This window comes from Zonotrichia albicollis, chromosome 22, assembly GCF_047830755.1.
Source record: "Zonotrichia albicollis isolate bZonAlb1 chromosome 22, bZonAlb1.hap1, whole genome shotgun sequence".
In the NCBI taxonomy this organism is placed as follows: Eukaryota; Metazoa; Chordata; class Aves; order Passeriformes; family Passerellidae; genus Zonotrichia; species Zonotrichia albicollis.
The window spans coordinates 5,426,965-5,450,358 of record NC_133840.1 but is presented as its reverse complement, the minus strand read 5'-3'; the positions used below and the strand labels follow the sequence as shown (position 1 = coordinate 5,450,358).

Genomic DNA, 23,394 nt, shown 5'->3' with positions numbered 1-23,394 from the left:
TCCTTCTAAAATCCCTCAGGGGAAAACCCTCCAGAATCAGATTTAATATGCTTTAAACTCTCCAGAACCAGATGAAATATGCTTTAAACCCTCCAAAACCAGATTAAATATGCTTTAAACCCTCAAGGATCAGTCTAAATGTGCTTTAAACCATCCAGAATCAGTGTAAATATACTTTATTTAAACCTTTCAGAATCAGCTTAAATATGCTTTATTTTAAACCCTCCAGAATCAGTCTAAATATGCTTTAAACCCTCCAGAATCAGTTTAAATATCCTTTAAACCCTCCAGAACCAGATTAAGTATGCTTTAAACTCTCCAGAATCAGTTTAAATATGTTTTATTTAAACCCTTCAGAATCAGTTTAAAAATGCTTTATTTAAACCCTCCAGAATCAGTTAAAATATGCTTTAAACCCTCCAGAATAATTTTAAATATGCTTTATTTAAACTCTTCAGAATCAGTTTAAAAATGTTTTATTTTAAACCCTCCAGAATCAGTTTAAATATGCTTTAAACCATCCAGAATCAGTTTAAATATGTTTTATTTGAACCTTTCAGAATCAGTTTAAATATGCTTTATTTAAACCCTCCAGAATCAGTTAAAATATGCTTTAAACCCTCCAAAATCCATTTAAATATGCTTTAAAATGCCTTATAATAAAAAGTCAGGGATGTTCAGCTCACCATGAGAATGGTTCAGTTTTATTTCATGCTGAAGATGAAACATCATCTTTTTTAAGGAACAAATTTCACCACGTTTTTCTCTCTGAATGGAAAAGCAGATTTTCATTTTGTGCTTTTTAAAGATGTATTTCTACCTTGGAGAAGGTAATAAATGCCAAGATTTTGTTTTTCCAATTTGTAGTTCCCTGCTAGAACTTTGTATTTGCAGTGAGCTAAAAGAAAAAACCAAATTGCTGCTGTTTGATGGGATTGTAACTCTTGAAGTATGAAAATTGTTCTTGTGGTTGTGTGTTCATGGCAGAAGTTTGGGGTGTCTGCTGAGTTGTTTAACATTTCTGCAGCCTTTACCAAAGCAGCAGTTAATTATTAATTAATAATTAATGCTTGCACAGTAATGATCTCAGGGTCTCTGCTTGCCACCTTGGGCCAACGGCAGCGGGGCTGAACACAGGAAAATCCTCAAATTATTCAAATATCCAAATTATGGCCCTTCAGCCACACTGCAGAGCCGGGCAGGAAATTCAGGTCCACAGAAATGTCCCATTGCTGGCAGTGACATTTCATCCCTGAGTTATTGGCAGGAAAATATGGTATTTGCACCACTGAGGGCACCCTCCAACCCCAGTAATGTGCATTTTCCTCATTGTGCTGTTCACCCTCAGACCCCAGTAATGTGCATTTTCCTCACTCTGCTTTTCACCCTCAAACCCCAGTAATGTGCATTTTCCTTGGAAAGGGAAAGGAAAGGAAAAAGGAAAAGGAGGGAAGGGAAGGGAAGGGAAGGGAAGGGAAGGGAAGGGAAGGGAAGGGAAGGGAAGGGAAGGGAAGGGAAGGGAAGGGAAGGGAAGGGAAGGGAAGGGAAGGGAAGGGAAGGGAAGGGAAGGGAAGGGAAGGGAAGGGAAGGGGAAAGGAAAGAGGAAAGGAAAAAGAAAAGGAAAGGAAAAAGGAAAGGAAAAAGGAAAGGAAAAAGGAAAGGAAAAAGGAAAGGAAAGGAAAGGAAAGGAAAGGAAAGGAAAGGAAAGGAAAGGAAAGGAAAGGAAAGGAAAGGAAAGGAAAGGAAAGGAAAGGAAAGGAAAAAGGAAAGGAAAAAGGAAAGGAAAAAGGAAAGGGAAGGGAAGGAGACCAGGACACCAGATGGTTCTTCCCAGGTCCAGTTCATTGAAGAAAACATCAAACACTTATCCAGCAAATAATAAGCTTATGAATATTCTGTAATTTACACCGTCCATTGGCCACACCACAACATCAGCTCCTCCCCATTCCTTAGGGGTTACATCTCTCTTTTCTCATTTCTCTTTTTGTTATCATACTACAGCTAGGCCCAAAGACACGCCATCTCACAGGTGCAAGGCTTAGAATTAGCCATGGCTTTGTACTTTTCCAGTCTCTAGTCAGCTAAATTCCCAACATTTCCTCATTGTGCTTTTCATCCTCAAACCCCCAGTAATGTGCATTTTCCTCACTGTGTTTTCACCCTCAAACCCCCAGTAATGTGCATTTTCCTCATTGTGTTTTCACCCTCAAACCCCAGTAATGTGCATTTTCCTCACTGTGCTGTTCACCCTGAAACCCCAGTAATGTGCATTTTCAGTCACTGTGCTTTTTATCCTCAAATCCCCAAATAATGTGCATTTTCTTCACTGTGCTTTTCACCCTCAAACCCCAGTAATGTGCATTTTCCTCATTGTGCTTTTCCTCCTCAAACCCCAGTAATGTGCATTTTCCTCACTGGGCTGTTCACCCTCAAACCCCAGTAATGTGCATTTTCCTCACTGTGTTTTCACCCTCAAACCCCAGTAATGTGCATTTTCCTCATTGTGCTTTTCACCCTCAAACCCCAAATAATGTGCATTTTCCTCATTGGGCTTTTCACCCTCAAACCCCAATAATGTGCATTTTCCTCACTGTGTTTTCACCCTCAAACCCCCAGTAATGTGCATTTTCCTCACTGTGTTTTCACCCTCAAACCCCCAGTAATGTGCATTTTCCTCACTGTGTTTTTACCAGGGCAGAGAAGCTGCAGCTGCTCAACCACAGGCCTGTGAGTGCAGTGGAGATCCAGCTGGTGAGTGGCCGGGCCTGGGCCTGTCCAGGCCTGAACCTTGCAGATAATTCAGTATTTGCTTCCTCATGGGCCAGGCATTGAAGGGATCCCTTCATTTGATGCACATTTTACATCCACAGCTTCAAATCCACTCAGCTTCCCCTCAGACCACTTATCCCCCTCTCTTTGTTCCATTTAAAATGCCCAATGCAGTCATTAAATGGGATTTATCAAAGTATTGTAAATAAGAATATATTTAGTATTTTTGCTGTGCAACTCTGTGATGGAATAGTTGATTTTTTTACATCTTCCCTGTTTTAAATACTTTATTTTTTACATCTTCCTGTTTTAAATACTTTATTTTTTTGCATCTTCCCTGCTTCAAATCCACTCAGCACCCTCTCAGATTCTCCACCTCTCTTTGTTTCATTTAAAATGCTCAATGCAGTTATTAAATGGGATTTATCAAAGTATTGCAAATAAGAATATATTTAATATTGTGCAGCTCTGTGATGGAGTACTTTATTTTTTTACATCTTCCCTATTCTAAATACTTTATTTTTTTGCATCTTCCCTGCTTCAAATCCACTCAGCTTCCCCTCAGACCAATTCTCCACCTCCCTTTTTTTAATTTAAAATGCCCATTGGAGTCATCAAAGGTGACTTCTAAAAGTATTTTAAATAAGAATATATTTTATATTTTTTGCTGTGCAGCTCTCTGATGGAATATTGATTTTTTTACATCTTCCCTGTTTTTAAATACTTTATTTTTTACATCTTCCCTGTTTTGAATACTTTATTTTTTTACACCTTCCCTGCTCAAATCCACTCAGCTTCTTCTCAGAGCCCTCTCAGACTAATTCTGTACCCCTGTTAAATTTAAAATGCCGACTGCAGTAATTAAAGGTGATTTATCAAAGTATTAGTATTTTTGCTATGAAGCTCTCTGATGGAATACTTGATTTTTTTACATCTTCCCTGTTTTAAATGGTTTTTTGCTACACTAAAATCAGAAATTCTAAAAAGAAATGAGCAGTAATGCAGGATGAGAAATGGGTATAAACTTTCTGATGGCAAGCAGCCATTGTGGCTGTGCCTTCCCCTCTGTCCTACTTTCATTGTTATCCTGCCTACACAGAAAATATTATACAAAAATAATATATAAATATACATATATGTATATATATTTTTATATATATTTACTATTCATTCTATTTATATACAATAATATGTATTGTATATTATTATGTGTATTATATATATAATATTAATATATAATAGATATAATATATAATAGATATTACATATATTTAAAGAAATATATAATATTAAATATAAAATATTTTATATATTTATATATTTTATATTGAAATATATATTATTGTATGTATAATATATACCATATTAATATATAATTGATATAATAGATATTATATATATTTAAAGAAATATATTAAATATAAACCATTTTATATAAATATTTATATATTTACATAATATATTTTAAAATATATAATATTAACTATAATATATTATATTAAATACATATTTAAATATATATTTATATAAAGAAATATATTAAATATAAACCATTTTATATAAATATTTCTATATTTATATATTGAAATATATATTCTATATTATTGTATGTATAATATAATATATATAATATTAATATATAATAGATGTAATAGATATAAGAGATATTATATATTTAAAGAAATATATTAAATATAAACAATTTATATAAATATTTTTATATTTATATAATATATTTTTAAATATAAAATGTTAACGATAATATATAATATTAAATATATATTTAAATAAATATTTATATATTTAAATAAATATATTAATTATAAACTAATTTATAAATATTTATATAATATATTTTAAAATATAAAATGTTAACTATAATATATTAAATATATATTTAAATAAATATTTATATATTTAAATAAATATATTAAATATAAACTAATTTATAAATATTTATATATTTATATAATAGATTTTTAAATATAATATATTAACTATAATATATTATATTAAATATATATTTTTATATATTTAAAGAAATATATTAAATATATATTTATATATAAATATATAAAATAAAGTTCTCGCAGAATGGAAAAGCAGATTTTGACTTTTAAAAATGTATTTCTACCTTGGAGAATTTCATACTTACAGGCTGACACATTGTCTTTTATACTGGAAAAGATTCTGGAAAATGAAAGATCTTCAGGGAGTTTAAACAGTTTATTTTCTCAACCATGTGTTTTGCCTTGCCTTTGGTTCATTATCTCTGAGGGACATTAATTCAATCATTCAGTATTTTACTTGATTTCTGTTTTTAATGTGTTTTTTGCTGTTGATGTGGTGCTGAGCAGTTTCAAATCCCTGCTCAAATAACAGTGATTTTCTCATCAGACACCTCCCTGCCCCGCTGGAGGTAAATGATTGCTTTGGAAATGATCAGAGCCCCTATTTCCTTTATTTAAATAATATTTATCATAATTTAATAATAATAATTTATAATAATTTAATAATAATAATTTATAATAATTTAATTTATAATAATATTTTTAAATAATCCTTTCACTGATTATTTAAAAATCTAATTCTCAGCTTATTATTCCAATGAACAAGAGCTTTTAACCCCCAGGTTGTTCTTTGATGCTGAGGTTTGTGGATCAAATGCTGAGAGAATTTCTCAGTTCCTTCAGGACTTTTTGGGGTTCTTCAGTGTGGCTTTATTTATTCTTCTCTCTTGATTTATTGTTATGGCTCAGGAGATTAAACCAAATAAACATCAGCACTGAAAGCAGCACAGGGAGGAGGATGAAGTCTCTTAAATTCTGTTTTTATTTGGGAAAGCACAAAAGATAGGTATGGTTTGAATTAAGGGTGTTTGTCCTTGTTTCACTGAGTAAAAAAAAGGAATTTAGACAGTCCTGAGTGATTTTGTGCTTCCATTTGTCTGTGACATTTATTTACACCTTAATTTATGAACAAACACTTTAATCCCTGGGATTATCTTCATGGGCTGGCTGTGAATTTCTGAGAATTCATTGGAGCTGCAGGGGGACCATGCTGCTTTTTCTTTGAGCTGGGAGAATTTTACACCAATTAATTTATAAAGTTTTCCTCTTTGATTAGATGTAGAGCATTGTGGAAACTAAATGGGAGCATTGCTGATGTTATGAATATATTGCAATGAAAATTGAGTATCAAACTGCTCTAATTTGGGTGAAATAGAGATGATGGGTGAGTCCTGAGGTGAGTGAATAATCCCATTTTCACAGGTAGCACGCTCTGGGTGTGGTGATGAATGACATTGATGTGCTGCAGCAAATTCTCTTTTCATGCTGAAATTACATTTCTGTCACACTCCCCCTTCTGCTCCTCACCCAAATCTGCAGATATTGAGGCCAGCAGCACTTTGGTCAGAAACACCCCAAACTTGGGACAGAAATACCCCAAACTTGGGTCAGAAACACCTCAGACTTTGGTCAGAAATGCCCCAAACTTGGGTCAGAAATACCCCAAATGTGGGTCAGAAACACCCCAAACTTTGATCAGAAATAGCCCAGTTTGGGTCAGAAATTACCCCAAACTTTGGTCAGAAATAGCTCAAACTTTGATCAGAAATACCCCAAACTGTGATCAGAAATAGCTCAGACTTTGGTCAGAAACACCTCAAATTTGGGTCAGAAACACCTCAGACTTTGGTCAGAAACACCTCAAATTTTGGTCAGAAACACCCCAAACTTGGGTCAGAAATACCCCAAGCTTTGGTCAGAAATAGCCCAGTTTAGGTCAGAAATACCCCAATCTTTGGTCAGAAACACCCCAATCTTTGGTCAGAAAAACCCCAAATTCAGGTCAGAAATAGTCCAATCTTTGATCAGAAATACCCCAGACTTTGGTCAGAAATACCCAAAACTTGGTTCAGAAACACCCCAAACTTTGATCAGAAATACCCCAATTTTTGATCAGAAACACCCCAAACTTTGGTCAGAAATACCTCAAATTTTGGTCAGAAACACCCCAATCTTTGGTCAGAAACACCCCAATCTTTGATCAGAAATACCCCAATCTTTGGTCAGAAACCCCCCAATCTTTGATCAGAAATACCCCAAACTTTGCTCAGAAATACCCCAGACTTTGGTCAGAAATGCCCCAAACTTGGGTCAGAAATACCCCAAATGTGGGTCAGAAATACCCCAAACTGGTCAGAAACACCTCAGACTTTGGTCAGAAACACCTCAAATTTTGGTCAGAAACACCCCAAATGTGAGTCAGAAACACCCCAATCTTTGATCAGAAACACCCCAATCTTTGGTCAGAAACACCCCAAACTTTGATCAGAAACACCCCAAACTTTGATCAGAAATACCCCAATCTTTGGTCAGAAACACCCCAAACTTGGGTCAGAAACACCCCAAACTTTGATCAGAAACACCCCAAACTTTGATCAGAAACACTCCAAACTTTGCTCAGAAATACCCCAGACTTTGGTCAGAAATGCCCCAAACTTTGCTCAGAAACACCCCAAACTTTGTTCAGAAATACCCTAAACTTTGGTCAGAAATACCCCAATCTTTGGTCAGAAACACCTCAAATTTTGGTCAGAAACACCCCAAACTTTGATCAGAAACACCCCAATTTTTGATCAGAAACACCCCAAACTTGGGTCAGAAATACCCCAAATGTGGGTCAGAAGCACCCCAATCTTTGATCAGAAATACCCCAAACTTTGTTCAGAAACACCCCAAACTTTTCCCATGGCACCCTCTGAGAGGGCACTGTTCCCATTAGGGCTGGCTGGCGCTGCCAACATCAACATGTGAGCTCATCCCCTCCCTCCCCACATTTGCATTTTTGTTTTCTTTACTCTAAACTTTGCATTCCTGGCTGCTTATGGGCTCAGTCTGGCTCTGGAGCAGCCTCAGCCAGTGCAGGGTTTTTGGCTGGACATTTCCTCCAGGATTGGGGAAATTGCTGCTGGAAAAGGAGGCACCTGAACCCATTGGGGGTTTTTTTGCCTCTTGAGCTGCTTTTTACATCTCATTTCTCTCCTCAGCGCCGTATTTCTTGGTGCTCTCAGCATCAGAGGTGTTTTGTCTTGCAGCTGTAAATCTGAAGGCTGAGAGCATCTGCTGAATGTGGGATGAGTGACCTCCTGTTCCCCTGAGATCTGGTTTCCTTTAGGACAGTTTCCTTTGCCTCTTTATCTACATGCTGTCTGGGCTTAATTTTTGAATTTTTCCTTTTGGCTCATTGTTTTGCTGCTTCCTCACTGCTGATGTTGTCATAAATCGTCTCAGGCTGGTTTTTTCACTTCCTGAAAGAGTGAAAAAAAATTTATTTTCACAGTTTGTGCTTTGGAGCCTTTGAAATCTCAAATAATATCACAACAAAATAAGGCTGAAATATCAATTTGACTAAGAAGCTGTCTGTCCATCCTGTTAAGTGTTGATTTGTGGCTGTGGGTGATTCCTGAGAGCTGCTGGAGAGGCCCCAAAAGGTGAATTTTGCTGCAGGAATTGAAGAAATTCCCACTTCCCTCTGGATGTGTCAGCAGGAGGGCCTTTTTTGTGCTCTATGCCTTCAAATTCTACACCTTCCATCTTAGAGCAGTTTTGATTTACTTAGTGCACCATGACATCTTCAATCTGAAATGAGATTATGGAGAGATTTCCTTCTTTGTATTTTTGAATTTTCTTCAATAGCTTGCTAGCACCAAATAATTTCCCAGAGAATCGCTTTTATTTGTTGTTATTACTTTCCTGGTCACAGCAAGATATGATGTGTTTAATGTATCTTTGGACAAATTAAATCATCATTACTTGATTTAATGGCAGAGGTAGAAACTCCTTACCTTAGATACATTTCTCTTCCCTTTGTTTCAGTTTTAGTTATTAGTCTTTATATAAGACTAATTTGACTAAGAAGACTAATTTGACTAAGAAGCTGTCTGTCCATCCTGTTAAGTGTTGATTTGTGTCTGTGGGTGATTCCTGAGAGCTGCTGGAGAGGCCCCAAAAGGTGAATTTTGCTGCAGGAATTGAAGGAATTCCCACTTCCCTCTGGATGTGTCAGCAGAAGGGAATTTGGGAGCTCTATCCCCTGTTTTTGTTTGAGTTTTGGTGTCATCAGAGCAAGCACCTAAAGGAGAAAATGGAGGGAAAAACAGGGAGAGGAGATACAGATACAGATAAAATTAAAATGGGAAGAGAGTTGGACTTTATGGATGCAGTAAATCAAGCCTGAACAAGGCCAAGTGCTGTTTTCTGAGGGATGGTGACAAATCTGGGAGACCTTGGTTCAGTGATCCTGCCTGGAGTGATCCAGGTGCCCAAAGCTCCTGGGCTGGTTCTTTGTGCAGCTCCTGCTCCCACAGCACCTACCCCACCTTGGAATGGAGTGTAACAGAAATGAAATGAATAACCCCATATCCAGAAATGAATAACCCCAATTCCAGAAATGAATAACCCCTTAATCCAGTCTGAAAGGCGGGCTGAGCATCCTCTGTGAGACTGAGCAGCAGAGCTCATTGCATGTCCGGTTTTGGCTGTTTGGATGGCCTGGAAAGGCCCGGGGTGGCCTTGGGGCAGCCGCGTTTCAAAGGAGCAGAAGAGGCTTCAGTTCTTTTCTCGGTCTCGGTGTTTATTAATTGTTTATCTAAAAGATTTTCTCTCGGCCCGACAGAGCTCAGCAGCCAGCCATGAGCACACTCCCTGCCCTCCGGGCGGTCACCTATCTTTATACCCAAAGTTACGTGTACAATATTTATCATTTTTCCCCAATACCTTTCACCCTTATTGCCCAGTGCACTTTTAGTAATGACCAATCCCAAAGTGCCACCATCACCACAGAAGATGGAGGAGAAGAAGAAGAAGAAGAAGGACAGGACACGCCCCAATTCCTCCATCTTACTTCTCTAAACCCCCCTGTACAGAAATCCTAAACCCTGTGTCTCACTCTCTAATTAACCAATCCCTTCACCATTCACCCCGGTGAAACCCTCCTGTCCTCATACAGGTGTCGTCTCCTGTGTAGGATCAAAGTCCAGCCACCAGACACTTCTGGAACATTCCAGGACTCCCGAGCCCCCCAAGGGTGCTCTCAGTGACTGCACCTCAGTGCTGAGCTGCTGAGATCCCACAATTGCAGAGGAGGGATTTGTCAGCAGCACTGGCACCAAGGCGTGGTGGAGCAGAACTGATCATGGAATCCCAATCCCAGAATAGTTTGGGCTGGGAGAGACCTGAAAGAACATTTAGTTCCAGGGATATCGTCTACTTCCACCTTTCCTGGTGTGGTGCTGGTGCTCCAAGGTGAGCTGAGGTGATTCCCTGGGGGAATTGCTGGCAGGATTCAGCTCCAGGGGCTCTCCCAGGCAGGGCAGGAGGATGTGAGGGAGTGTGAGCACAGGGAGTGCAGAGCAGCAGCTGCTGGGGAGCAGAGCCAGGGCTGCTGTTCAAGCCTGAGTCCTACAGTAGTTGTTGAGCCTGGAAAGCCACTCCACAGGGATTCCATCCTTTGATGGGGATAGTCCCCAGAAAGTCATTAACAAATGGAAATTCAGCGTCTGCCTTTTGCTGAGGAGCGGATTCTCTGTGTGTGTGCAGATCTGGGGATGATCCTGATGAAAGATGATCAGATTGTTTTTCTTCAGAGTCCTCTGCACAAAAATGAGTTGAAGTCCCACTCTGCTTTTCAGAAGGCATCTGAAGAGCTGGCAGTTTGCAGCTAGAGCTGATTAAACCTGCATTGACTTGGAACATCATTACTGTAAATCACTCCTCTTCAAAGGCCATTCTCAAGGACTTGCTGTAAAAAAAAGACAACTCAAACCCCACAGTCCTAATTGGTTTCATTTGTGTTTGAAGAGTTCTTCTGACTTGCTTTTCCAGTCCTCTGACAAGCTTTTTTCCCTTTTAACAGCTGCCTGTAAATTAGGGCAGTTGTTTTACTGGTAGCAGTGATGGAAAAGCTGCCACAGCTCCACAGTGGGAGTGGGTCCCTCATTAATCTCCTGGAATCATGGAGTTGAGTCATGACAGTGCTTTTGATGTTGCTCAGAGCTTTAAATGTCTTTATATCCAGGAGTCTCCCAATCCAAGCAAATTCCAGTGGGGTACAGCTGCTGTAGGATGAGGTGGTTTCTTTTATGGGCTGATTATTTCCTGCAGGTACTGCATGAGATGCCAAGGTCCAGGGAATTCCTCTCAGGATATCCCATGGAAACACAGAAATTTGGGAGAAAGGTCAGGAAAGTGAGGTTGCATCTGAGCTGAAGGAAAAGCCTGGCTCAGGACAAGGCTGTGGAGGTTGAGGGAGGCTTTAGGGGAAGCCAGGCTGTTCCCAGGGTGGTGTTTGCCTTGCTGTAAGGAAATCAGGATCTCATTACACAGTGCCAATTGTCGTGCTGAACAATGGAGTTCTTTCTTTTCTCTTTTTTTTTTTTCAAAATATTCCAAGAGTCCTGCTTTGTAAAATGCTTTTGTGATGAGCTCAGGCTGTGTCTTGACAAAGTCTTCCCTGCTGAGCTGAGTCCTTCTCCCTGAGGGAGGAAGTGTGGATTTGATGATGCCAATGGGGTTTTTTTTTGGGTTTTTTTGCCCTGCAGATGGTGGAGGAAAGCGAGGAGAGGCTGACAGAGGAGCAGATCGAGTCCCTGCTGCAGACAGTCACCAGCATCCTGCCAGGGGACCCTGAGGAGCAGCACAGGGACTCAGCAATGGCAGCAGAGCACAGAGGTGACCAGGCCTAGCAGGCAGCACCTCCAGAAGAGAACCAGCTGCTGTTACTCTGGGCTTGACACCAGTTCAATCCTGTATTATAACTATAAAATAGATTCAGATTTTTATGATTTGGAGGTGATGAGGGAGCCAATTGTTCACAAGGAAGCAGGGGAAAGGACACCATTGTTTGGGGGTTTTGTCATGAGCGGGGGTGGCAGTGCCAGGGTTTGCAGTGGAGCAGCCTCAGCAGTGCCGGGGCTCTGCATCTTTGGGGATTTTTCCTTTCCCCACAGAATCAGCACAGCAGAGCTGCAGTGAGAATTTTCCTTTCAGCTTTGCAGTTCCCCAAGTGGCTTCCAGAGCAGTGCAAAGCCAATTTTGGGGCTGTTTGCACAGCAGGAGCTCCCAAATCTGGGCATCCTGGAATTGAGAGGATCTGTGGGAGGGCAACCCAAGGGTGTCTGAGAGTCCCTTCTAAATAAAAAAGATCCAGATTCAGCAAACTGCACTGAAACCTGGGAGCTGGGGGGGTTGGAGCTGTGAAATCAAAGCTGGGAGTGCCCAACCAGCAGAATATTGGGGTGTCTGTGCCCTCTGAGCATTTATTGCAATATTCACACACACACAAGGCGCTCCTGAGATGGAGGAATAAATGAGGCAACACTGAGCTCTTGATCTGGGAAAATGAGAGTCAGGCCTGGATGAAGCAGAATTTCCTGAGCTTTTTTGTGTGATGAAGGATTTCAGGATCAAGTATTTCATGTTGAAAGCCTTTGTGATTATAATAAATCATCTGTGTGTGAATATCCACACAAAGTCAGCCACTGGTTTAAATTGTGGCTGCAGACCATTCTTTTATAATTATTATGATGTACTGGAAATAGAAATAAAATTTGAAGTACATCCTGGGAGTTTTGTGACTTACAGACAAGATCAAATCACAATATCTGGCTTTTTTTCCCCCCTCAGCTCTGTCATGGGTTTATTTTGTGTTTGTATGCAGAGAATTTGTGCTTTCTGAGCTTCAGTTGTGCAGTGTATGAAAGGGACTGATAAATTCCACTGTCTGGGAGATTTGTCATATTTGTTTCCATGGTATTTAAGCTTCTTTGATGTTTGAAGAGGAAAGAAAATTATTGGAAAAATGTATTTGTTGCCTTTTAAAAGATCATTTATCATTCATTAAATGCCTTCCCAGGCTGGGCTGGGTTTGTTTGGGGTTGGAGGGGGAAGGTCCTTGATGGGTTTGTGACACCTCAATGTATATTTTTCTCTCCAAAAGGGAAAGAAAACGAGAGATAAGTGGATCATAGCATGGAAAGACACACAATTAATTTTAAAATTAACACTTTCATTCACAGCAGCCCCTGATGTTGTTTGACAGGCTGCAAGTGTTTACATTTTGATCAGAAATGAAGTTGCTGAGATTTGTTCTGAACATACCAAAAGCAGCTGGAGCAGCCTGTAAATATCTCCAGCAGATGCCTGGAGCTGGGTGTTCCATCCTGGGAATTGATTTGTGCCTGGGCTGGGTTCCTGCCAGCAGCTGGGGGCTGTGGGATGGTGCAGGGTGCAGAGCTCCTCACTGGCTGCTGCACTGAACCTTTCTGGCAATATCAGTTCCAGATGTTAACAGCTGGTAGCCCTCTGTGACCCCATCCATGCCTTGGAAACAATAATTCCCCTAAAAATCCAACAACACTGGAAAGGCTCTGGGCTTGTGGCTTGAGCACTGCATCAAGAAATTGGTTTTAAAGCTGTAAATTCAGGTGAGGTTTGCTCTGAGCACAGGTTGGAGTTGTGTTGTTTGGTCTTTTCTGGGTCAGAGCCCCCAGATCAGAAATGATTTATGCAGATATCACCTTGCTGGTGTGATTTCCCAGTGTCCTGAATATCACACAGAAGATCTGCCAGTCTCCCACATTGCTTTTTATTCCCTTAATTATCCCCTTAATTAACCACAGGAGATGGACCCTCCTCATCTTGGAGCAGAGAAGGTGGCACTGAGTGGCTCTGGGGGTGCAGGAAAGGTAAATGTGTGTTCTGAGAAGAAACTCAGCATTTCCTGGATATTTAAGAAATGGATATTACTTTTAATTTTCTCATTTCTTATCTCTCCCTCACTATTTTCCCCTGTTGTGTGTGTTTGGCTCTGCTCAGGGCTGAGAAAGGGGAACAAACTAAAAATGGAGCTGTAGCTCTCTCTTTACAGGCTTTTTAAGGATAAACTAATTAAGAAATTATACTTAAATCTTGTTTTACATTTAATTTAGTAACTAATTACCCATGGCCTGCAATGCACATTTTTTTAATCTAATTACACAAAACTACCTAAACTCATGAAGAAGGTAAAGAAGAAGGACCAGTCTCTGGCCTAAAACTTCTATTTTATCAAACTATATATTTATATAATACTTCTATTATATATATTCTGTGATATATTTTGTGTATATTATATATAACATATAACATATATAATATAACATATGTAATATATAATATATAATATAATATACAATATATTGTATATTATATAATGTATTATATATTCTATTACATATTACATATTGTATATTATATGTTATATATTATATATTACACTATATATTATGTATTATATGTATTATGCTTCTATATATTATATGATACTTCTATCTTACCAAACTTTATATTATATTACTTTATATATATATGATATATTTTTAAATATATATTACTATATTCTAAAACTTTAAGTTTTCTACCATGTGGTATTACACACTTCTATTCAAACTACACACTTATAATCCCAGTTCTATCATTTAATTTTGGAATTTAATTTTATTTTGATTTAATTTTTCTCCACAGCCTCAGTGTTCTCTTGGGGGGGTCAGTGCCTGTCAGCACAGAAAATCTAAAATCTAAAATCCTTTCAGGATGATCTTAACCACAGTTTTCTCTTGAATTTTTCTTCATTTGGTCAAAAATTACTCCACTGCCTTAAATTTGACCCTGTCCAGAACCATTCCCTTCCCCTGGCTGTGCTGGGCCCCTCCAGCTCAATCCAGCCCAAGCTGGGATTATTCTGGATCCTGCTCCTGGAGGGAAACGGGAAAACAAGGGAAAACACAGGGGGAAACAGGGAAAACCAGGGAAAAAATGGGAAAACAAGGGGGAAACAGTGGGAAGCAAGGAAAAACAGGGAAAACCAGGGAAAAAATGGGAAAACAAGGGGGAAACAGGGGGAAGCAAGGAAAAACAGGGAGAACCAGGGGGAAATTGAAAAAGAGGGGAAAAACAGAGGGAAACAGGGAAAACCAGGGGAAAAATGGGAAAACAAGGGGGAAACAGGGAAAGAAACAGGGGGAAGCAAGGAAAAACAGGGGAAACCAGGGGGAAATTGAAAAAGAGGGGAAAACCAGGGAAAAACAGAGGGAAACAGGGAGAAACAGGGAAATGGAAAAAGAGGGGAAAACAGGGAAAAGCAGGGAGAAACAGGGGAACAATGGGGAAATGGGGTAACAGGAAAAAACAGGGGAAAACCAGGGAAAAAATGCACACACACAGAGATCTTTTTCTCTTTCCATGCACACACACAGAGATCTTTTTCTGTGCTGCATTTTCTCTGATGAAACTTTTCCTTGCCTGTGCCAGCCCTGGGTGGCAGCTGTGCCAGGGCAGCGTGCAGACAGCACGTTCTGCATCCCACACATTGCCTGCCTTGCTTGGCACCACGTCCATTCCCTTTGCTGGGAGCTAAACTTGTGACACACTTTGGGTTTTGGCAGAGAGAACTCAGCAAAGGCTTTGTGCACCTCAGCCTGGCCACTTTCAGGCTTTTCCTATTTTTTTTTCTTTTATTGCTACCCATAACCAGAGTGGAATTTAACTCCTGGGGATGTGCTGGAGGCTTTAAACATGGACTAAAGAGATTTTTGCCAGGTCTAAAAGAATCTCCCAAGGTTTTGTTGTATGTGAAGGAGGGAGAGGAACCTGAGGGCTTTTATGGCCATCTGTGGGTCATTGTACAGGGCTGAGAGGGCTCTAAAACAATGCTGGTTTTTTATTAATTTGATGTTTTCAGTTTTCTGAGTGCCCCAGACCAGGACAGGGATGAGCAACACACGCTGAGCTCTGAAATGTCTGGGGTGGACAAAAGGCAGGTGAGATTTGGAGAAATGTGCAGAACAGGCACTTTGGGTGCTCTGCACCATCCCAGTCCCCATCTGAGTGCACTGGTGTGGGAAAGTGGGACAGGATTCACCTTCCTGGGCTTGGCTGAGCCCTGAGCTCTGGAGCCCTTCCAGCCTCACCAGCTGCAGTGTCCAATCTCCATCCCCTCTGTCATCTGCTGGCTTTTTAATACCCTCCAAATTCATCTGCATTTTCCCTTTTGTGTGGTTCCTGCATTTCCTCACACAAAACCCTGGCTCAGGGGTGCAGCAGCCATGAGAGAGGAGGGAAAAGGAAGGACTGGAAACACCCACACAGAACCTGGTGGGATCCAGCTCTTCCTCCTGCAGGTTTGGTGTTCATCACCCCCTCCAGATGGGATCCAGCTCTTCTTCCTGCAGGTTTGCTCTTCATTACCCCTTCCAGATGGGATCCAGCTCTTCCTCCTGCAGGTTTGGTGTTCATCACCCCCTAAAAATGGGATCCAGCTCTTCCTCCTGCAGGTTTGCTCTTCATCACCCTCCAGATGGGATCCAGCTCTTCCTCCTGCAGGTTTGCTCTTCATCACCTTCTCCAGATGGGATCCAGCTCTTCCTCCTGCAGGTTTGCTCTTCATCACCCTCCTCCAAATGGGATCCAGCTCTTCCTCCTGCAGGTTTGGTGTTCATCACCCTCCAGGTGGGACCCAGCTCTTCCTCCCTGCAGGTTTGCTCTTCATCCCCCCCTAAAAATGGGATCCAGCTCTTCCTCCCTGCAGGTTTGCTCTTCATCACCCTCCAGATGGGATCCAGCTCTTCCTCCTGCAGGTTTGCTCTTCATCACCCTCCTCCAAATGGGATCCAGCTCTTCCTCCCTGCAGGTTTGCTCTTCATCACCTTCTCCAAGTGGGATCCAGCTCTTCCTCCTGCAGGTTTATTGTTCATCACCCCTTCCAGATGGGATCCAGCTCTTCCTCCTGCAGGTTTGCTGTTCATCATCTCCTCCAAATGGGATCCAGCTCTTCCTCCCTGCAGGTTTGCTCTTCATCACCCCAAGAGCTGCTGCTTCCCCCTGCCCAGCTGGGTGAGCAGACTGGGGGATGAAAATGGGCTAATCCAGGCCAGTTTAAACCTCATCCCTTTCCTTCTTCAGCATCCTGCCTCCAGCCATGGGCTCAGCAGGAATTTGCCTCTTTCCCCTCCCCATGGGCTGCTCCAAGGGGGACAGGACCCCCTGGCCTGTGTCACCTCCTCAGGTGAGACTCAGCACAGGGAAAAGCAGCTCAAACCACTGGAAATGGCCCCAAACGCTCCTCATGCTCCCCAAAACCTGCTGGAGCGTTGCCAGGGGTCACCCATCCCTTGGAAGCCACCAGGTTTAGTGGGATGAGATGGGATCTGCAGCTTTTCACCCCAAACTCTGACTGACTCCAAACCCTCTTCTTCCTCTTGGGGTTTTGAGTTTTCCCTTCCTTTTCCCTGCTGAAATCTTCCCTCCAGTGCCAGCTGAGCTGGTTGGAGCAGGCCAGGAGCAAAGGCTCCAAGGAAAACCACAATATTTTGGTGAGGCAGGGAGAGTCAGAGGGAGCCTTTGGATTCAGCATTTTCTGCTGGGGCCTCAGCAGAGCCCAGGAGTTAATCATTCAAATATGCTTATGTGTAACTAATCTCTGCAGGACAATGAGCTGAGGAATTATTGAATGCAATTGAAATGGGGCAGAGTGGTTGCTGTAAAAAGGGTGTCCTGAGCCAATGGGAGCCAGCAGGCTCCTATAAAAGTGGGTGGGGAAGGAAAAGCAGCTGGTGGGAAGAGATCCCCAAAATCCCAAAGCATGTCCTGAGCTGCCTTTGCTTGGGCAGAGATCATCCTGAGCTGCTGGAAATCATCCTGAGCTGCTGGAAATCAGGCTGAGCCCTTCTCCAGCACCTCTGGGGTCAGTGGGAAGGGCTGGATCTGCCTGGAATCACCTGGTGGAGCCTCAGAAGATGAAATCCAGCAGTGCTGTGAGTTTGGGTCAGATTTTGGGGAAAATTTTGATGCTCTGCCAGGAGCTGGGTGGGATCCATGGAAGGGGCAGCTTGTGGGAAGAGATCCCCAAAACCCAAAGTGTTTCCTGAGCTGCCTCTGCTTGGGCAGAGATCATCCTGAGCTGCTGGAAATCAGGCTGAGCCCTTCTCCAGCATCTGTGGGGTCAGTGGGAAGGGCTGGATCAATGACCTGGTGGAGCCTCCAAAGATGAAATCCTGCAGTGCTGTGAGTTGAGGTTGGATTTTGGGGGAGATTTGGATGCTCTGCCAGGAGCTGGGTGAGATCCATGGAAGGAGCAGCTGGTGGGAAGAGATCCCCAAAACCCAAAGCGTGTCCTGAGCTGCCTTTGCTTGGGCAGAGATCCTCCTGAGCTGCTGGAAATCAGGCTGAGCTGCTGGAAATCAGGCTGAGCCCTTCTCCAGCATCTGGGGGGTTGGTGGAAAAGGCTGGATCAATGACCTGGTGAAGCCTCAAAAAATGAAATCCTGCAATGCTGTGAGTTGAGGTTGGATTTTGGGGGAGATTTGGATGCTCTGCCAGGAGCTGGGTGAGATCCATGGAAAAGGAGCTGGTAGGAAGAGATCCCCAAAATCCCAAAATGTGTGCAGAGATCCTCCTGAGCTGCTGGAAGTCAGGCTGAGCCCTTCTCCAGCACCTCTGGGGTCAGTGGGAAGAGCTGGATCTGCCTGGAATCACCTGGTGGAGCCTCCAAAGATGAAATCCTGCAGTGCTGTGAGTTTGGGTCAGATTTTGGGGGAGATGCTTTTCCAAGAGCTGGGTGGGATCCATGGAAAAGCAGCTGGTAGGAAAAGATCCCCAAAATCCCAAAGTGTGTGCAGAGATCCTCCTGAGCTGCTGGAAATCAGGCTGAGCTGCTGGAAATCAGGCTGAGCCCTTCTCCAGCACCTCTGGGATCAGTGGGAAGGGCTGGATCAATGACCTGGTGGAGCCTCAGAAGATGAAATCCTGCAGTGCTGTGAGTTGAGATTGGATTTTGGGGGAGATTTGGATGCTCTGCCAGGAGCTGGGTGGGATCCATGGCAGTGGAAGCCCAGGCTGAGTTCTGGGAGCAGTGGGGTTCAGCAGCGTTGCCCTGTGGGGATCCCTGGAGCAGGAACCCCTGCCAGGGCCTTGCAGCAGGAACAGCAAAGGGATGGGAATGGATGGGAGTGGATTTAGGGATTAGATCAGCTGGGCTGACCCCAGTGAGCATCTCAGGGCCTGTCCTTCCCACCCATCCTTGGCTCCCAGCCCTCCCAGCAGCTTCTGCCTCTGTCCCTGGTGGTGTTTGGAGCCTTTTTGGATCCGGTGCCATTGGAGAGCTCAGCCCTGGCCGCAGCTGGCAGGAGAAAATTCCTGCTGGAGCTTTCTGCCAGCCTTCAAATCCCCCAAAGAGGTGTTAAGTGCAGCTATTTCCAGCTCCAGGGCACAGACATTTATTCCTCTCGATGCCACTGCCAATCCTTCGAAAAGCAGGAAATCCCAACATCTCCAGGCATCCCATTCCTGCTGCTATTATTTTTTTTTTTTAGTTTAATAATTTTTTATCTGTCTCTTTTTGTGACTTTTCTGCCTTTTGTCCCAATTGAAGCCACAAACAGATGATTTACACCAACCCCCCCATGAAATCAGCCTTCAGCCCCCTTTTTTCTCCTTGCAAATCAGCAGATGGGTGTGAGGAGTTTTGGATGGGATCATCCCTGCCCCAGCCAGCTGCTCTCCCATCCAGAAAACCAAGAGCACAGCCTGTTTCCTGTTAAATCTTGCTGCTTGCATTGGTTTACATTGTTTGTCTGATGTTTTACAGCTTCCAAGCTGATGTTGCATTAAAGCTGGCTGGAATTGAGGCAAAAAATCAATTGCAGGCACTGGCAGGGTTCCCCAAATGCTTTCATGAGGGTTGATCCCATTTTCTCAGTCCCTGCAGGAGCTGTGTCCTGGCCCAGGCTCCAAAAGGTGCTTTTGGGACAATTTTGGAGTTTTGGGACAATTTTGGAGTTTTAATTGGAGGAAGGGCTGTCCCTGCTCCTCCTCCAGCAGCTTTGGTGGCTCTGGGTGGCTCCTGAGTTTCTCTTGACCCTTGAACTTTATTTTCAGTTTCTCTTCCTTGCTGTCCTGTTGAGGAGTGAGGGAGGCTGGGTGGGCACCAACCACAGGCTGGGACAGATTTATATTTATATTTATCACTATATTTATATTTATCACTATATTTATCACTATATTTATATTTATCACTATATTTATCACTATATTTGTATTTATGTGAGTGTTTATAGAATTGTTTCTAAAATCCTGGAATAGATTGAGTTGAAAAGGATCTCCAAAGATCATTGAGTCCAACTCCCTGCTCTTCACCCCATGTGAGCAGGAGAATCCAGATGCCCATGAACTCTGGGTTCCCTTCCCTGGGGAACCTCTTCCAGAGCATTTCATGTGGATATTTTTAATTTTAAAAATGCATTTTAGACAAAACAGGATGAGTCTCTGACTGAAGAATTCAGGTTTAATTCAGTTCCTTGCAGCTGGCACATCAAGCTGAGCCCTGCAGGAGGCAGGGAATGGTGAAAACACATCTGGAACCAGGAACCACAGTGGGATGGGATTTAAATCCTGCCTTGTCTCATCTTTAACAGGAAATTTGAATTTCCATCCTAAGAACCTCACAGAAAAGGGCTGCACCCTCCCATCAGCAGCATTAGTGACCAACCTTCAGAGTTTTGATCCTGTCTCTTTGGCAGGGTGGGTTTTCATTTTATTTTTTGGGTGTTTGTGAGCTGCTTTCACTTCCTTGTGCCATTTTCCAGGTGCAGATGAGATCGTTGCTTTTGAGCTCTTTATTAACAAGCTGATGGAGATTTATCTCATTAGGAGGGCCAGTGTGCTAAAGCTCTACAAACTCAGATATTTATCTCATTAGGAGGGCAGTGTGCTAAAGCTTTACAAACTCAGATATTTATCTCATTATTAGGGCAGTGTGCTAAAGCTTTACAAACTCAGGCCTTGATATTGCCAACCACAGGGAATTTTCAGCCATTTAAATCTCATGGGACAAGAAATAAGAAATAGGAAATAAATAGGAAATAAATAAGAAAAATAAATTAGAAATTAATAAGAAATCCCTCTTCTCTCAAGGGTCAACTGAGAGCATCACACATCACACAAAACCTTCAGCAGAGACTTTATAAAAACTCCAGCTTAGCCAGGCTCTGTAATACTGATTTAGGGATTTTTTAGGGTTTTTTTCCCCTCAGGAAAGCCTAAGAAGGGGCAGGAATTAGGCCGTGGGTTATTGTGGGATGTCCCCACATGTGCCGGAGATGAGCTCTCCTCCCGCACACGTCCTCGTGCCACATCAGCAGCTGTCTGCAAGCCAGGCCTGGGGAGATGCCTATGGCTGGAAAAACAGCTCCTGCTGTATTTATTGGACTTCCTAGCAGCTGGAAAATCCCCAAAGATCTGCACCTCCAGGGGCTCCTGCAGCTGGGGGAAAAACTTTTCCTGTGAAATAAATCGGTGTGATCCTAAAGTGCCTGTGATGAGGGAGCATGGAGATGTTCCTGCCCCCAGAATTGTTTCTCCAGACGTGTGGCAAGGTCAGTTCACAGCTGTCCCGTGCAGAAACCAGCAGGGATCAGGCAGACCTGGGGAATATGGAGCTGTTTATCAGAAAATAAATAGCTCAGCTGGTTTTTTGGGGGTTGGAGCAAAAATCACCTTGATCCTCTCTGAGCCACGAGCAGGTAAAAGGTTGTAAAAATGAAATCTGTGTTCTCCTGATTTGGATAACCTGTTTAAATCCTTCTGAAATGGTGCTGGAGCAGGAAAACCCTGCTTGGTGCTGGATCAGGATGAGTCCAAAGCCTGCAGGAGCCAGGGATCCCTGCCAGGCAATCCAGGGAAATCTGGAGGTGCAGCTGCACTCGGGTTTGCACAGGGGTGATGCAGAGCTGCAGTTTTGGGGGATCCCTGTGCTGGCAGCTGAAGGGTTTTGCTGGCAAACCCTGGGAATGGAATTTCTGCTCCCCCAGGGATTCCCTGGCTTGCTTTGGGTGGCTTTGGCCAAACCTTGCCCTGCCAAGGGCACTGCAGGGAAAAGCAATAAAAATGAGTGTTCCTTTGGGGAAAGCTGAGCCAGACACCAAAATCCTGCCAAGTTAAGCTCTGTCCTGGCTGCCTGTGTGGCTGACAGGTCTGCTCTGCTCCTGAAATCATCTGGGTGAGGCTCCAGGCAGGATCTGGGTGCAGGAACATCTCATTCTCCTGAGGTGCAGCAAAATGTCATCAGCTTCGTGTCTTGTGGGTTTTCCCTGAACTCCAAGGCTTGTGGACACAGTTCTTGGATTTTCTCCTCCTTTGGGAATTTTAAGTTATTCCTGAATGTCCAGGTTGGGTTTTTTGGCTCAGTTCAGTGCTTGTGCACTGCTGGGGTCCATCTGTGGTGCTGGGTGGCAGCTGTGGGTAAATCCCATTCCCTGTCCCTGCTCCGGGGCTCTGGGATCCCCCCCAGCCCAGGGGCATCTCCTGTGGGCAGGGATCCTGCCCTGGCATCCCCAGGGCACACTGAGGGCTGTGCTGTGCAATGATTGGCAGCTCCCTGTGGCAGGAAAGTGCCAATCCCATCCTTTCCCCGTGGTTTTGTTCCCATCCATAAATGCCCAGGTGCCAGGGTGGGCTCAGCACATCCCTGAGCCAAGGGACGGGGAAGGATGCCCAGCACAGGGCACACAGGGCTTGGGATTTTGGAATTTCACCCAAAACCCAAATGAATTTCCACAGGACAAGCTGAAATCCACCCCTGCTCCTTTGTGTGTGCTTTATCACATCCTCCAAATCCCTCCCTTCAGTTCCAAACCTCTACAACAGAGCTAACAGGGATTTTTTTGAGTCCTTTGTTGAAGTGAGGGAGCGACCACCTTTGTTGATTTAGCATCTGACTCTACTTTATTCATTAATCTGGCACTTTTTATAACAGTGTTAATTCACTTCATGCATATTGCAAAATCTGAGCTCCTGATAGGCTGTAGAGAAAACTTCAGCTCCTCCTTTTGTTTACAATACTTGAAGTTAGTTTACTGAAACCAAGATCAGTGTTCTCACCATAACACGAAAGGTTCTCAAAACCTTCATATCTATTCTCAGACCGGCTGTCTGTTCCCAGTAGCAGCCAAGGACAGAACGGTCTGAGAATCTTGTTGTTTATATAGAAGGTGGCTGAGAACCTTAATTATCTACAGAATCAAGCCTGGGAAAAGCTGCTTTACAGCAGGCTTCTATATTTCCCTCAGCTGAATACCTTCATGGCCTCTTTCTTTAAGCCATGCTTGAACCAGGCTCTCCACAGTCCCTCACCCCTCCCTGCCTTTCCAAACTCCCTTTAGAGACCTCAGACATGAAAACCACAAACATTGAACCTCCTCCAGCTGCTTCTCCTTGGAGGAGAGATCAGAGATCCTTCTCATGTGAGACACACAATGGGGTCCTGCCATTGCTGCTGAGGGATTTGAGGGGAAAAAATCATATTTAACAGTTCTGGTCAGAACAGCTCACCCTGCTCAGGGCTCCTGGAGTGAGCTGGACAGAGCCAGGGGGGAAATTCTTTGCATTCTTGGGATTGGGAGGTGGAATTAAGGTAAAATACTCCTGGATGAGGGCCAGGCTATCTGCAGCAGCAAGCTGTTAAATCTCACACTGGACTTGAATTCTGGAATAATTTTGGAGTGGAGTTGGTGGCAGGAAGAGTGTTGGG

The 23,394-nt window shown here is 42.9% G+C and overlaps 1 protein-coding gene across 2 annotated transcripts in view; it reads left to right on the top strand.

Annotated features, from left to right (window-relative positions):
- CRCP (CGRP receptor component) overlaps window positions 1-12,655 on the top strand; it is a 29,748-nt gene extending 17,093 nt beyond the window's left edge. For both annotated transcript variants that reach the window (XM_074556847.1, XM_074556846.1), the window contains exons 5-6: window positions 2,694-2,751; window positions 11,375-12,655. In XM_074556847.1, coding sequence (XP_074412948.1) covers window positions 2,694-2,751; window positions 11,375-11,518 — 202 coding nt within the window. In that variant the 3' untranslated portion in view covers window positions 11,519-12,655. The remainder of the gene's footprint in view (window positions 1-2,693; window positions 2,752-11,374) is intronic.
- The last annotated feature ends 10,739 nt before the right edge of the window (window positions 12,656-23,394 follow it).